This window comes from Canariomyces notabilis (assembly GCF_033297395.1).
Source record: "Canariomyces notabilis strain CBS 508.74 unplaced genomic scaffold N656scaffold_31, whole genome shotgun sequence".
NCBI classification, from domain to species: Eukaryota; Fungi; Ascomycota; class Sordariomycetes; order Sordariales; family Chaetomiaceae; genus Canariomyces; species Canariomyces notabilis.
Genome location: NW_027041853.1, coordinates 70,713 through 83,810, shown reverse-complemented (window position 1 = coordinate 83,810; position 13,098 = coordinate 70,713). Strand labels below are relative to the sequence as shown.

General features: G+C 53.4%; 3 protein-coding genes across 3 annotated transcripts; 2 read left to right on the top strand and 1 right to left on the bottom strand.

Annotated features, from left to right (window-relative positions):
* The first annotated feature begins 1,041 nt into the window (after positions 1-1,041).
* N656DRAFT_422775 (uncharacterized protein) lies at positions 1,042-2,727 on the top strand. The gene is made up of 2 exons (XM_064809598.1): positions 1,042-1,502; positions 1,566-2,727. Exons 1-2 carry the CDS (start codon positions 1,443-1,445, stop codon positions 2,451-2,453), a joined length of 948 nt encoding a protein of 315 aa, XP_064666095.1. The 5' UTR covers positions 1,042-1,442; the 3' UTR covers positions 2,454-2,727.
* A 49-nt stretch (positions 2,728-2,776) lies between these two features.
* Positions 2,777-4,513, bottom strand: N656DRAFT_839667 (uncharacterized protein). The gene is made up of 2 exons (XM_064818908.1): positions 4,172-4,513; positions 2,777-4,104 (listed from the first exon to the last, which is right to left on the bottom strand). Exons 1-2 carry the CDS (start codon positions 4,422-4,424, stop codon positions 3,002-3,004), a joined length of 1,356 nt encoding a protein of 451 aa, XP_064666094.1. The 5' UTR covers positions 4,425-4,513; the 3' UTR covers positions 2,777-3,001.
* Positions 4,514-5,394: 881 nt separating this feature from the next.
* On the top strand, positions 5,395-12,654 carry N656DRAFT_717897 (P-loop containing nucleoside triphosphate hydrolase protein; the record flags this gene model as incomplete). The annotated part of the gene is made up of 6 exons (XM_064812234.1): positions 5,395-6,907; positions 6,971-8,452; positions 8,495-8,831; positions 8,907-9,640; positions 9,693-10,598; positions 10,658-12,654. 6 exons carry the CDS (start codon positions 5,395-5,397, stop codon positions 12,652-12,654), a joined length of 6,969 nt encoding a protein of 2,322 aa, XP_064666093.1.
* Positions 12,655-13,098: the final 444 nt, after the last annotated feature.

Below are 13,098 nucleotides of genomic sequence, written 5' to 3'. Positions count from 1 at the left end.
CTTGTATTACAGGGCCAGGGCAGCCGGAACCGCAGGCTATTGAGGAGGGTTTTGGGTTGGCTATTGGATTCGGGCCGGCTGACTGAGTACCGGCTGGCCCGGAGGCTGGAGCTGGAGGCCCGGGAGGAGAATGACGGGGCATAGGTCAGCCGGGGGCTATAAGCCAGTTGGGCCCGGCCCACTGGTTTGTAGGCCCTCAAGGCGTACTCTAGGCCTTTCTCTCTTTTGCAACTGACCGCATTCGTCAGATTGGATTTCCTAGACTTGTCCGACAGAGGTTTTCACCCGGCCTAAACGGTACGGTTTTTCCTTTGTACATAGCTGGAGCGGGTCCGAGGAGCCTGTTAGATAGGCATAGCGGGGTAGGAATAATAATAATAATAATTCTCGAGTATTAAGGTCGAGTACCCTCTTAAGAAGTACCTTCTCTTTTAATTCGGTTAATTTTCAAAGGTTGGCTGGTATTTTACGTCGTAGTTGCTTTCCAGTGCGTCGATTCTAGAGCGAGCTTCGTGGGATCTCGTACATCGTAGCAGCTTTTCGAACGGAAAGTTTAGGGCTTTTTTTTAAGAGCTTCGAGTGCAAGGAAAATGCGACTCTCTTTTGGAAGAGGTTCCATTGTGTTTTGTGAAAGAAATTCGCAATCAAGTTCGAGAGGTTGCAAAGTGAAGAAAAGTGGCCCACTCGTTATGCTGGCCCACTCGTTATGCTGGCCCACTCGTTATGCTGGCCCACTCGTTATGCTGGCCCACTCGTTATGCAAGTACGTTAGTTATCTTTACTATTAACGTTAACTCAAATACGCCCTCTAGGGGGCAAATCAATTCAAATCGAAGCTCAGATTTGATTTGTTTGAGTTATTCGGAGCCTTGGACATGAATGATACTCAAGGCACGTACTGTACTCTATGTCCTACCAAGACTTATATATACTTCGATAAGTAAGGTATATATGTACAAGTAGAATATGTCTTCATCAAGAAGGTGCAAGGCGGAATCCCCGAAGTCTCGTGACTGAAGTCAACCAACCGCAGCAGATATTTCATAGTGCACTCGCTGCTCGCAGCCAACCATTCCCATTACCGATCTCTAGATTGCATTCCCCCACCCTGCTGCCTGTTCCGCGGCGGGCCCGGCTCACCACGTGGCAAACCCGATTTCTGCGCACATCTGCGGCAAAAGTAATCGACCGTCAAATACTGAAGAGTTGGAGATTCCCTGATTCCGGGCCAGTCAACACTCAACAGTCAAACTGCAGTATTCCTGTGTCAGTCTCTCACTTCCCTTGATTGAATGGTACTACTGTACTAGTATAGGTACCTTACTTTATAAGTAGGTACATCCGGGGGGACCTCCACTGCAGGTCTCCCTGGCAGTACTCAGTCATCACTTTGTCTTAACTACGACCGCCATGAACGTCAGCAATAACACAGGAGCGACACCATGTCTTCATTGTTTAAACACACTGCCAACTACCTCCGGTTGGTTCTGCCGAAGCAAACAGTCAGCAAAAAGAAAACAGCAATGGGTGGGCAGACAGAAAACGTTGGCTTAAATCTTAGCCAGACGCCGCAGACGATACCCGGGCAAGGGGCCGCAAGGACGGTCCCGGAGACGAGTCGGAACATCGACCCCCAGCGAGCCAGCGCCCTCCTGGTTTCACTCCCTGTAGAGATGCTCAATCTCATCGTCTCATACTTAACTCTCGAGTCCGAAGTGGCATTTGCTCTCACCTGCCGGCTGCTCTACCGTTTATACATGCCACCAAAGCCACGCCTTAGGTGTCTCGAGGACGAGCAAAAAAGAGACCTACTCCTTTGGCTCGAAAGGGACACCCCCCAGCTCTGCTTCTGCCACGCCTGCATGAAACTGCACACATGGAGTCGAGTACCCAGAGTTGTGGACCAAGACATCTACTATCCTCAACTTTGCCCCAAGCAAATTGACGATCCGCTTCTCTCGATGCCTCATCCATTGTACGGGATTAGATACGGGCAGGCACGCCTTATCATGAGGCGCCACCTTTACGGAGATTCCTATGGCCTGGAACTGGAAACACTGAATCGGGACCGGCTGGTTGAGGCGCGCATCAGCTACCCGCCAACGGGCGTCGGTGTAATGGTCAAGCAGTCGTGGCGAGCACGAATCATCAATGATGAGCTATACGTTAAGGCGACAATGGAAATATACCACCGCAAAGGCTGTGCGCGAACCTTCGGGCAATGCCTCTACAACCCCACCTTCGAATTCGAGCAATCACGGGTATGCCATCACGTCTGGGCCTGTCACGACCCGTATTGGAGAGTATCGACCGGTGGCTATTCAGTTCAAGAAGTGCATCGAGATGATTGCTTGCCCGACATGATTTTCACCAGGTCCCAGGGGCCGCTCAAGTCCTGTCCTCATTGCTTTACCGATTTCCGAATCAGCACAAAGTATATTCGCCATTCCTGAATGCAAATCAACAAAAAGACGGCCCAGTCGGCTGGGTTATGACCATTTCCAAGTGGCACCGACTGGGCAAATGCAGTTGCCCAGAGGATCGAGAATGGGCCAGCTCCGTCAGCTTCATGCCGCACCAACTCGGACATGTCCGGACTCAAGATCCATCGTGCTCGGCGGGCGAAGTGTACCGCGCATGGGAGGGTGCCGAGCTAAACAGGGATGGCGCAGCGGGTGTAGTCTTGGAGAGCGAGGACTGCGGAGACAAGGAGGCCAGCTTCGTCAACTACAGTCAGGAGAGATGTCAGTGCTGTATTGAGTACCCATATGGAATTCTGGTTAGATGTGTGATTAGGGATGGCAGATATGTACCCGTAGATTAATCTACCTGAGGCGTCGAAATGCCGGAAAAATCGCAAATACAGCATACCTAAGGTAGGCTAGCTAGAGGTAGTACGTTAACAACTCAAACTATCAACTCTAAGCCAGTAGGCCCGCGAATAACAGAGAACACGGGGCTCATCCTCACACTACTCTTAGTACTACTACCATATCCCATTTCACTCCATCTCTCGCGCATCAGGCTCAGTTTCGTAGCTCTCCTTCTCCTTGCTCTCGACAGTCCTCTGCAGTCCCTCCTCCCATCGCTCTCTCACCTTAGCAGACAACACCTCTCCAGCATCCTCCAATTGCCTCCTAACTTCCAGCTTGAGCCCTCCTGAATAGCAAATCTCCACTTTCCCACCAGCGTCCGAGTTCTCAACCACGACGTCCTTGATCCAGGACAGAAGAGCGGCGAGCTTGGCCAGCTTGGCAGCATGCTCGTGCTCCCACTTCTTCATCTCTTCCCTGGCGTCTTTGATCTCGGTATCCTGCGTCATAAACAGCCCCTGGGTGTGATATGCCAGTATGAAATTTGGGATTTGACGAAGCCACAGTCGAGGGAGTTCCTCGGCAAGAATGTCTCTCTTGCCCCGGGTGTAGATGGAGCGGGTTTTGAGATCAAAGAGCGAGGACTGGGAAACAGTGGAGCCGCCGTGTTTGACTTGCAGCGTGTTGGAGCCAGGGGGGTTGGAAGTGTCGGCAGTGGAGACGGTGGTGGTGAGCAGCGATGAAACAAGGTCGTCAACAGATGCCAATGGAGCCTTTTCCTCCTCCGTGGCGGTATCCCCAGAGGCGGATGCAGCAGGTTCTGGAACATTCTTCTCTTTGATGTACCCGTCGGCTTCAAAACGCACGAGCAGCTCCATCCCGCCAAACGTGTAGCGTATCACGCGCTGATAAGAGGCAGAGCCCTTGACTTCGCGCTCCCAGGTGGTATTGGCCTCGGGGAAGGCATGACCAAACCCCCGGACGCCCGGTATCAGTTCTGTAGGCGAGTTCTCGCGCCGGACGAGGAACACAGAGTTGCCGACTTTGTATGCCAGTATGCGGAACGGTTTGTCCTCTCCTCGGACGAAACGCAGGAGGTTACCCAGGGTGCTCCCGCAAGCAACAATGTCTACCTCAGACGGGATGGTCGGGTCTGCATCGAGAGAGACCACAACCATCGGCTCCATTGGGTGCTTGGGGTAGCGAGCCGCGTTCTTGTCACGGAAATAGGAGCCGCTGTCCTCATTGAGACGCGAAGGGACGGATTGGGGCGTCCACAGAGGAGGCTTGCCTGAAGAAGGACAGTTTGTCAGCATGGGACTGCTAAGTGATAGGGGCAGTAGGTCACGTATCCGTACCTGGGACCAGAATTGTCGGCACAGACGCCGTCTTGTTCATCCAGTTATACGAAGTCACTGTCCTGGCGTGGACGATTTTGGCCGTTTCTCCAAATTCCTTTGCTCGTCCTCCAAGATCACCGAGCTGCATTATCAATAGAATGTCGCCTAGGGGAGGAGGAGGAGATGACACTACGGGGTTTTCCACCCGGCGGTAAAGCCCCCGCTTGTTTCTCGTGTCGTACCATGCCGCAGTTGACCGACTGGACGACATACTGGAGGGTAAGGTAGATGTTAACGAATATCTAAGCAGAGATCTGGTGGGTGGGATGTGCAACGATCAGGCGAGACCTTGAACTGAACTTACTAAATCAGAGTGTCCTCAATGACGATCGCAGGCGCTTATTATATACAAGTGGATTACGCGGTGAAGACTGCAAGGTCGCATGTTCATCAATGCCGCTTTGGGTCGCCTAGGATGCCTTTCCGGTGAGGCCTACCGCGAGAATGAAAGCTTGAATGCGTTTGTTGGTTACACAATGTCCACATCGACTTGACACCTGTGGTGTGATTGAGATATGCGCCAATCAGGTTTACAGACTTACATTGAGGCCCGCTGCGCAGCAGCGTTTGCAAGGCCAGGCAGCACACCAACCTGTCGTCAGTCGGCGTTGCAACGCCATGTCCCGTCACCCGTGTATGGACGCCTCCGTTGTATGGCTCCGACTGTGTCCGCCTCACTCCAACTTCACATCGAGGCATTCTAAGAAGCCCCTAGGCTCCCCATTCTTGACGCCATGTTGCCAGCTTACCAATGCTGCCCAAAGCCCAACCACGGACGCCTACGTATAGATAATACGAGTCATATCATCCTCTTCTTCTAACCCCGCAGGGAGGTTGCAGATTATGCGTTGAGGCCCGCAACGCCGCGACCTTAGAGGGCCGTGATTTGTCAAGAAAACGGCAGCGTCGACCACACGAGGCTGCGTTGCGGGCCGAGATAGGGTCATACAAATGCCTCCAGTTCGTCAAATAGAAGATCAGCGTAAATGCAAACGCTGGTTTCAGTGTAAATTGAGGCTTCATCGTGCATTCCCTGGCATCGATGCGGCGTGTTTCTTAAGACCTCCTGCCATCCTCTGGTGTTAGACCGTTCCCAAACAACAAGCAGTGCTCACCGAACCTGTCAGCATACTACTCAAGGTTTCCATCTTTATTTCGTCTTTTAGGGTTCCAGAGCAGATATGGCATCTCTCCAGGATCCCGACCGCCGTGCTGCACGTCTTCGAACAAGGTTCAGAGAGACGGTGTCGGGCAACCGGCAAGTCCGCACTCGCCAGGATGCCGAGTTGTTCTTAGAAGCCATTCGTGGACAGCAACCCCCAGCTCAGTGTGTCGAAGTCCTTGTTTCCAGCCCGCACGGCCTCGAAGCTGTTGCGAACGCTATCCGCTTCGATCTTTCCCGCTCTTTCATCTTCACGCACACTCTTCCCTTCTTGCGATATCTGTCAGACCCCGGGGTCAAGACCTTAGTCTATGGGCAGCTCCTTGAAAAGGTGCTACTGGTTGTTGTCAACCCGCCGATCGTGTTGAACGAACTCATCAAGCTGTTTGATGCACGTCAGATTCCCGATGATGGCCTCTATGCTTTTGCATGGCTGGCCGTCGAGCTTGTTTTGCTTCCTCTTGATGTCAATGTTGATGTGTCGGCCGTGATCAAGTCCGTATCAGATGGACAACAATTCCTCAACTCTCAGGACCATGCGACGCGCGAGCTAGGCTACAAGCTCCAGAATGTCCTCCAGATCAGAGGTTCTGGCGAACAACCTAGTGGCCCTAACGGACCTGGCGGCCGTCACGACAATGATTTCAGCGACTTCCGCCACATCCGCATCTATCCAACCCCGGATGAGTTTCTTTCCAACCAGTTGCCGTACTACCAGACGGCCCGGGAGGTCTTCGAAACCGATGAGGAGAAACGCCCGGCGGCCCATCTTGACAACCAATTCAGATTGCTAAGGGAAGACATGCTGGCCGAGCTGCGCGAAGACGTGAAGGCTGCCTTTGGAAAGAAAGGAGGTCGGAATTCGTTCGTCACATGTCTTGGCGGACTCGTGCCTTCTGGAATCGACATTGAGGATGAGGCAACGGGAAGGTACAAACGATGCACCCTCTTGCTGAAGTGCTACGCCGGCCTTAACTTCCTCCAAAACCATGACTCTGCCAGCGCGCGGAAAAAGTATCTGCAGGATCAACCAAATCTCCTCAAACACCAGTCGTTTGGCGTCCTTTGCCGAGGCCAGGAGGTCTTTGCCTTCGCTTTCGTCGAGCGTGACATCGACAAACTTGCCAAGTCACCTCCTGTCGTTTGCCTCCAATTAACTGACGATCATGGACTACGGAACGCTTTGCTCGCACTCACCCTCCCGGGAAAGGAACTGGTCCAGTTCATCATGGTCGGGACACCTGTCTTTGCATACGAACCCGTCCTGGTGGGCTTGCAACGAATGACAGACGTACCACTTTTCCATCTTCTGGTCAACCCGGCGAGCGCGTCGAATTTCGGCAGCGAGACAAGCGCCAGATTGCAGCTTCTCGTAGAGAGAATCGAAAAGGCCGGTCAGGGTTCGCGGTCTCTATGTATTGTCCTACGACCGGCAACTGGACTCACCTCCAAAGTCGAAATCGACGAGTCGCAACTCGCCGCCCTCCTCCTCGCCTTAAAGAATCCAGTAAGCCTGATTCAAGGACCCCCAGGTAGGTATCACAGCTGCCGTCTTTTGACCTCCTTCGAGCACAACAGCTGATATTGTAGTCAAGGCACCGGCAAGTCCTTCATTGGAGCACAGATCGCCCGCTGTTTTGTTACCGCTGGCCTACGGATTCTTGTTCTCAGTTACACAAATCACGCTCTTGACCAATTTCTGGAAGATCTGATCAAGGCTGGGATTGAACCATCTTCGATGGTTCGCCTTGGTGCCAAAAACAGATGCACTTCTACCACCCTACCACTTCTCTTGTCGGAACAAAAGGGCAAATACCGCCGCTCCCGAGTCGCATGGGATTTAATCAACTCGCTGAGGATCACCCTTGCTGGATCGGGCCGAGAGCTCAAGGACGCTTTTCGGAAGTATCAACACGTGTCGGTTGGATGGGCCGACATCTCGGAATACTTGGAGTTCTCCGACGAAGGCCCACACTTCCTTGACGCCCTTCGAGTTCCCACGGCCAATGGCGAGTGGAAGCGCGCAGGAAGAAGGGGCAAGCAAGTAGGCCCAGATTATCTCTATTTGCGGTGGATTAAGGGTGAAGACCCCGGAATCTTTGCGAGGGAACTTCCAGGGAGCGCAAAAGCTGTCTGGGACATGCCACGTTCTGTTCGCGAGCAGCATGCTCAGAGATGGATGAAATCCTTGGCGGAGGAGGTCCTGGAAATCATCCAGGAGCTTAGCCGTCAGGTAAATGAGATGCAAGACAAGATCGATGTTCACTTTAGCGAGGCGGACGTTTCAATCTTGCTCCAAAAGTCCATTATCGGCTGTACCACCACTGGGGCTGCCAAATACGCCAGCTTGATTCGGTCGGCCAAACCAGATGTTGTTCTGGTTGAAGAAGCTGGAGAAATCCTCGAAAGTCATATCCTTACAGCTCTGACAGCAACGGTGAAACATCTGGTCCTCATCGGAGATCACAAGCAACTGCGCCCAAAGATCAACAACTACGCCCTGTCGGTGGAAAAGGGGGATGGTTTTGACTTGAATGTCTCTCTATTCGAGCGCTTGATCAACCAAGGCACGCCATATGCGACATTGCACAAGCAGCACCGCATGACCCCAGAGATATCGGTGTTTGCCCGTAAGCTCACCTATCCCGACCTGCTCGATGCCCCACAAACCAGCGATCGACCACAAATTCACGGCCTCCGGGACCGAGTTGTGTTCCTGAACCATGGGAAGCAGGAGGACTCGGATAATCAGTTACGTGACCGCCGCGATCCCAGCATCAAAGAGAGCAAGAAAAACGTCTTCGAGGCAGAGATGGTCTTGCGCTGTGTGAAATACTTTGGCCAACAAGGCTATTCCTCGGACAAAATCGTCGTCTTGACGCCCTATTTGGGGCAGCTGCGGGTTATCCAAGACGTCTTGCGCAAGAACAACCATGATCCCACGATAAGCGAGATGGACAAGGCCGAACTGATCCGAGCGGGTTTGATCAGCGAAGCTGCTGCAAGCCTAGACAGGAAGCCTCTCCGCGTCTCAACCATAGGTCTGGCCTTTTATTGCCCCTCGCCTCCCAGCGTTTGTGACTGGAATAAGTTGTCTGGATGCTAACATACTGACTCAGATAACTATCAAGGCGAAGAGAGCGACATTGTGATCGCCTCTCTTACCCGTAGCAATGAGTCTGGCGATATAGGGTTCATGGCGGCACCGGAGCGTCTCAATGTTCTCATCACTCGAGCTCGCAATTGTATCATCCTAATCGGCAACATGAATACTTTCATGAGGAGCAAGAAAGGCAAGGCCACTTGGCATCCGTTCTTCCAGTTGTTGAAGGAGCGCGGCCACCTCTACGATGGTCTTCCAGTCAAGTGTGAAAAGCATCCTGAAAGAACTGCAGTACTTAAGGAGCCCATCGACTTTGACAAATCATGCCCAGATGGGGGGTGCACCGAGCCATGGTAGGCCTCCTGCAGCTATGCTTAGCCCCCTCAACAGAAAGTTATCAATATGTACTAACATAATGCCACTCGCAGTGGCGAGCCGCTGAAATGCGGTGTTCACGTATGCAGATCACGCTGTCATCGGGTCGTAGATCACAGCAGAGCCGAGTGCAACCAGCTTGTTGAGAAGCTGTGCGACAGACAACACAGGACCAAAGTTCGCTGTGGCAAACAGAAAGATGGCTGTTCAGAGTGCATCCAGGAGGACAGGGAACAGGAGCGCAGAATCAAGCGCGACCTACAACTCGAGGAAGACCGCCGTCGACGGGAAGAGGAGTACACTCGGAAGCTTCAAGAGATCCAGGATGAGCTCGAGCATCAACGCCGTGTCAACAAGTACCACGCGGACGAGGAGATCCGGAAGCAGACCCTTGATCAGCATCAATCGGAGTTGGCCGCCCTGAAGGATGCGGAGGTGAAACTCAGGGAACGAAATAAGCGTAGCGCAGAGCTCGCTGCTCAGGCACCTGAAAGGGCCCAAGCTCAGGCCGAAAAGCGAACAAGAGAGGAACCATCCCATGCCTCGCCCGATGAAGCTGCATGGTCCGATGATGCCAAGTCGGACTGGGAGTTTCAAAAGCAGTTCGAGATGGCGCAGAGCAAGCCACTGGTGGAGTTGATGGACAAGTTGATGGACATGATTGGGTTGGAGGAGGTCAAGAAAGAGTTCCTCAGAATCAAGTCTCGAGTTGAAATCGACGTGCGTCGGGGGACTTCCATGGCGTTGGGACGATTCAGTTGTGCAATGCTGGGTAATCCGGGAACTGGTTGGAGCATCCCTCATCGACCCCTTTAATTTACCCATCACTGACCCATCAGCAGGTAAAACTACCGTCGCCCGTCTTTATGCGCAGTTCCTCAGCGAAATTGGTGTTATTCCTGGTACCAGCTTCAAGGAAAACACAGGTGCAGGACTGGCCAACATAGGAGTCTCGGGGTGCAATAAGCTCATCGAGGAGATTCTGAACAATGGCGGAGGCGTCCTCTTCATTGACGAGGCCTATCAGCTGACTTCCGGCAACAATCCAGGCGGGGGGGCTGTGCTGGATTATTTGCTTGCCGAAGTCGAGAACCTCAGGGGCAAGGTTGTTTTCATCCTGGCCGGATACCGCAAACAAATGGAGAGTTTCTTTGCGCACAACCAAGGGCTTCCGAGCCGATTCCCCATCGAAATGGCATTTGCAGACTATACGGATGACGAGCTCCTGAGGATCCTCGAATTGAAGGTTAACGAGAGGTACAACCATGCGATGGATTGCGAAGATGGGCTGAGAGGTCTGTATTGCCGTATTGTGGCTCGAAGAATTGGAAGAGGCCGGGGGAAGGAAGGCTTTGGAAATGCGCGAGCGGTTGAGAACGCGCTCGAGGTTATTGCAGGACGACAGGCCGACCGGATCCGACAAGCCCGCAAGAATGGGTCCAAACCAGACGACTTGTTGTTCACTAAGGAGGATCTAATCGGCCCGGAGCCAGCCGGTGCTCTGGCGAATTGCCCGGCCTGGAAGAAGCTCCAAGATTTGATCGGTCTAGGCGCCGTCAAGGAAGCAGTTGGTTCTCTTGTCGACAGTATCCAACAGAACTACCTTCGCGAACTGGCCGAGCAACCTCTGATCGAGTACTCGCTCAACAAGGTCTTCCTCGGGAATCCCGGCACAGGAAAGACCACTGTAGCGAAGCTCTATGGTGAGATTCTTGTAGCGCTCGGGTTGCTGTCTAAAGGGGAAGGTAAGTTCAGAGAAAGGGAACGCCGGTAAAGACCTGGGCTGACACTAACGTGTCCTTAGTCGTCGTGAAGAACCCGTCCGATTTTGTTGGTGGGGCGCTGGGACAGTCCGAGCAGCAGACGAAAGGCATTCTCGCCGCCACACTCGGGAAAGTCCTTGTCATTGACGAGGCGTATGGTCTTTATGGCGGTGGCGGTAATCAGGGCGCGTCTTCGGATCCGTACAAGACAGCTGTCATCGACACCATTGTGGCAGAGGTTCAAAGCGTCCCGGGCGATGACCGTTGCGTCCTGTTGCTCGGGTACAAGGACCAGATGGAGAAGATGTTCCAGAACGTCAACCCCGGCCTGAGCCGCCGGTTTCCCATTGCGTCGGGTTTCGTCTTTGAAGACTTCTCAGATGACGAACTTCGCAAAATCTTCAACCTCAAGGTCAAGAGCCAGGGTTACCAAACGACTGAGTCTGGAACCAATGTAGCAATGGAGATCCTGAAGAGGGCGCGAAACCGACCCAACTTTGGCAATGCGGGAGAAGTCGACATTCTTCTTAACGACGCGAAGGCCCGTCACCAGAAGAGGTTCTCCAAAGGAGAAGCAAGTTCGGCTGACCTGCTGGAACCACTGGATTTTGATGAGGACTGCGACCGGGCGGAGAGAGCAGAGACCAACATTCGGAGTCTTTTCGAAGGTACGGTTGGTTGCGAGCAGACCGTGTCACTGCTTCAGGGCTACCAAGACACGGCCCGCACACTGAGAGCTCTGGGTATGGACCCGAAGCAGAATATTCCCTTCAACTTCCTGTTCCGAGGGCCCCCAGGCACCGGCAAGACCACCACAGCCAAAAAGATGGGCCAGGTGTTCTATGACATGGGGTTTCTCGCCACGTCAGAGGTTGTCGAGTGTTCCGCAACGGATCTCATCGGCCAGTATGTCGGGCAAACCGGGCCAAAGGTTCAGCAGCTTTTGGATAAAGCCCTGGGAAAGGTGCTCTTTGTCGACGAGGCTTACCGTCTGGCTGAGGGACACTTCGCGAAGGAGGCAATGGACGAGCTAGTGGACTTGGTGACCAAGGAGAGGTATTTCAAGAAGCTGATCATCATTCTGGCGGGCTACGAGGCCGATATTAACCGTCTTATGTCGGTCAACTCGGGCTTGACGTCCCGTTTCCCGGCCACGGTTAACTTCAGAGCGCTCACGGCTGACGAGTGCATCTCGTTGATGCTCCAGCTGCTGACGACCCAGAAGGACGCTCTGAAAGCGAAGGGCAAGGAGTTGGATCTGACCTGCCTGGAACGACCCACGGAGCAGTTCCGGCGGGTCTTGCTCGGCGAGTTCACAAAACTCGGTGCACAGCAAAGCTGGGCCAGCGCTCGGGACGTGCAGGAGTTGGCAAGGGCAAGCTTCAACAGAGTTCTCGGTGATAAGGAAGGCCTTGCCAGAGGTGTCCTTGCACTCAATGAGAATGCCATCGTCGAGGAGCTGCAAGCGATGTGGAAGGAGCGGGAGTCCAGGGCAAGCTCCGCCAAACCCGCGACCTTGGATCTAGGGGATATCTTCCAGTTACAGAATGCGCCGACCCCATGCGCAGCTGGACCTCCCAAGATGTCGACTGCCATCTCCACGACGCAAGCCACAGCCAAAGACCCAGAAGACGGGGATGAGTCACCCGGGGAACCTCAGCAGCCGGTCCAAGACGCTGCGATGCGCGCTGAAATTGACAACGGCTACCGACCAAGACATGCTCAGCGCGACGCGGGCGTGAGCGACGAGGTCTGGGAGCAGTTGCAGCGCGACCGTCAGGCTGAAGAGGAGCGAGAGGAAGAGTACCGACGCCTTCAAGAGGCGGCACGCAAGGCGACGGCTGATGCCAGGGAGAAGATTGTCACACGGCTGCTTGAGGAGAAGAAGCGGAGGGAGATGGAGGAGGCTGCGAAAAAGAAGCTGATGGAGATGTGTGCCTGTCCGGCAGGGTTCAATTGGATCAAACAGAAAGGGGGATATCGTTGTGCTGGCGGGTCGCATTGGATGAGTGATGCGCAGTTGGGCTTTAAGGAGTAAAGTTATCTTTGGACTTAATTAGAGCGCCGTACTCTTACTTACCTGTGGGCAGAGAGAACTTTGAACACAGATTGTTCGAGCTCACGGAGTGTGTTTTACAGTAGCGGTCGGTTACTTCGAATGTACTGTACAGTACTGTACTGTATGTACACTACGTACTTCGTACTGTAACTACCTAGGCCCCACAGGAGCCTCACGCCACACAACCGTTGAGACGCCACCGCACTGCAGGGCCCTGATGGTACAGTATAGTACCACAGTGAGTAGGAAATTACACAAATTACACTGGGTATGGGGGTACAGTAATTATAAGCTTACCATTAACGTCGGGTTACTATTGTAATTTTCAATGCCTGTTTAACTCTGCCAGTCGCCAACGCGATGGGGCATCATCCCGATTCGTCCCATGACGGCCAACTTCTGAAGAGGTGCAGTTGCTAGTAG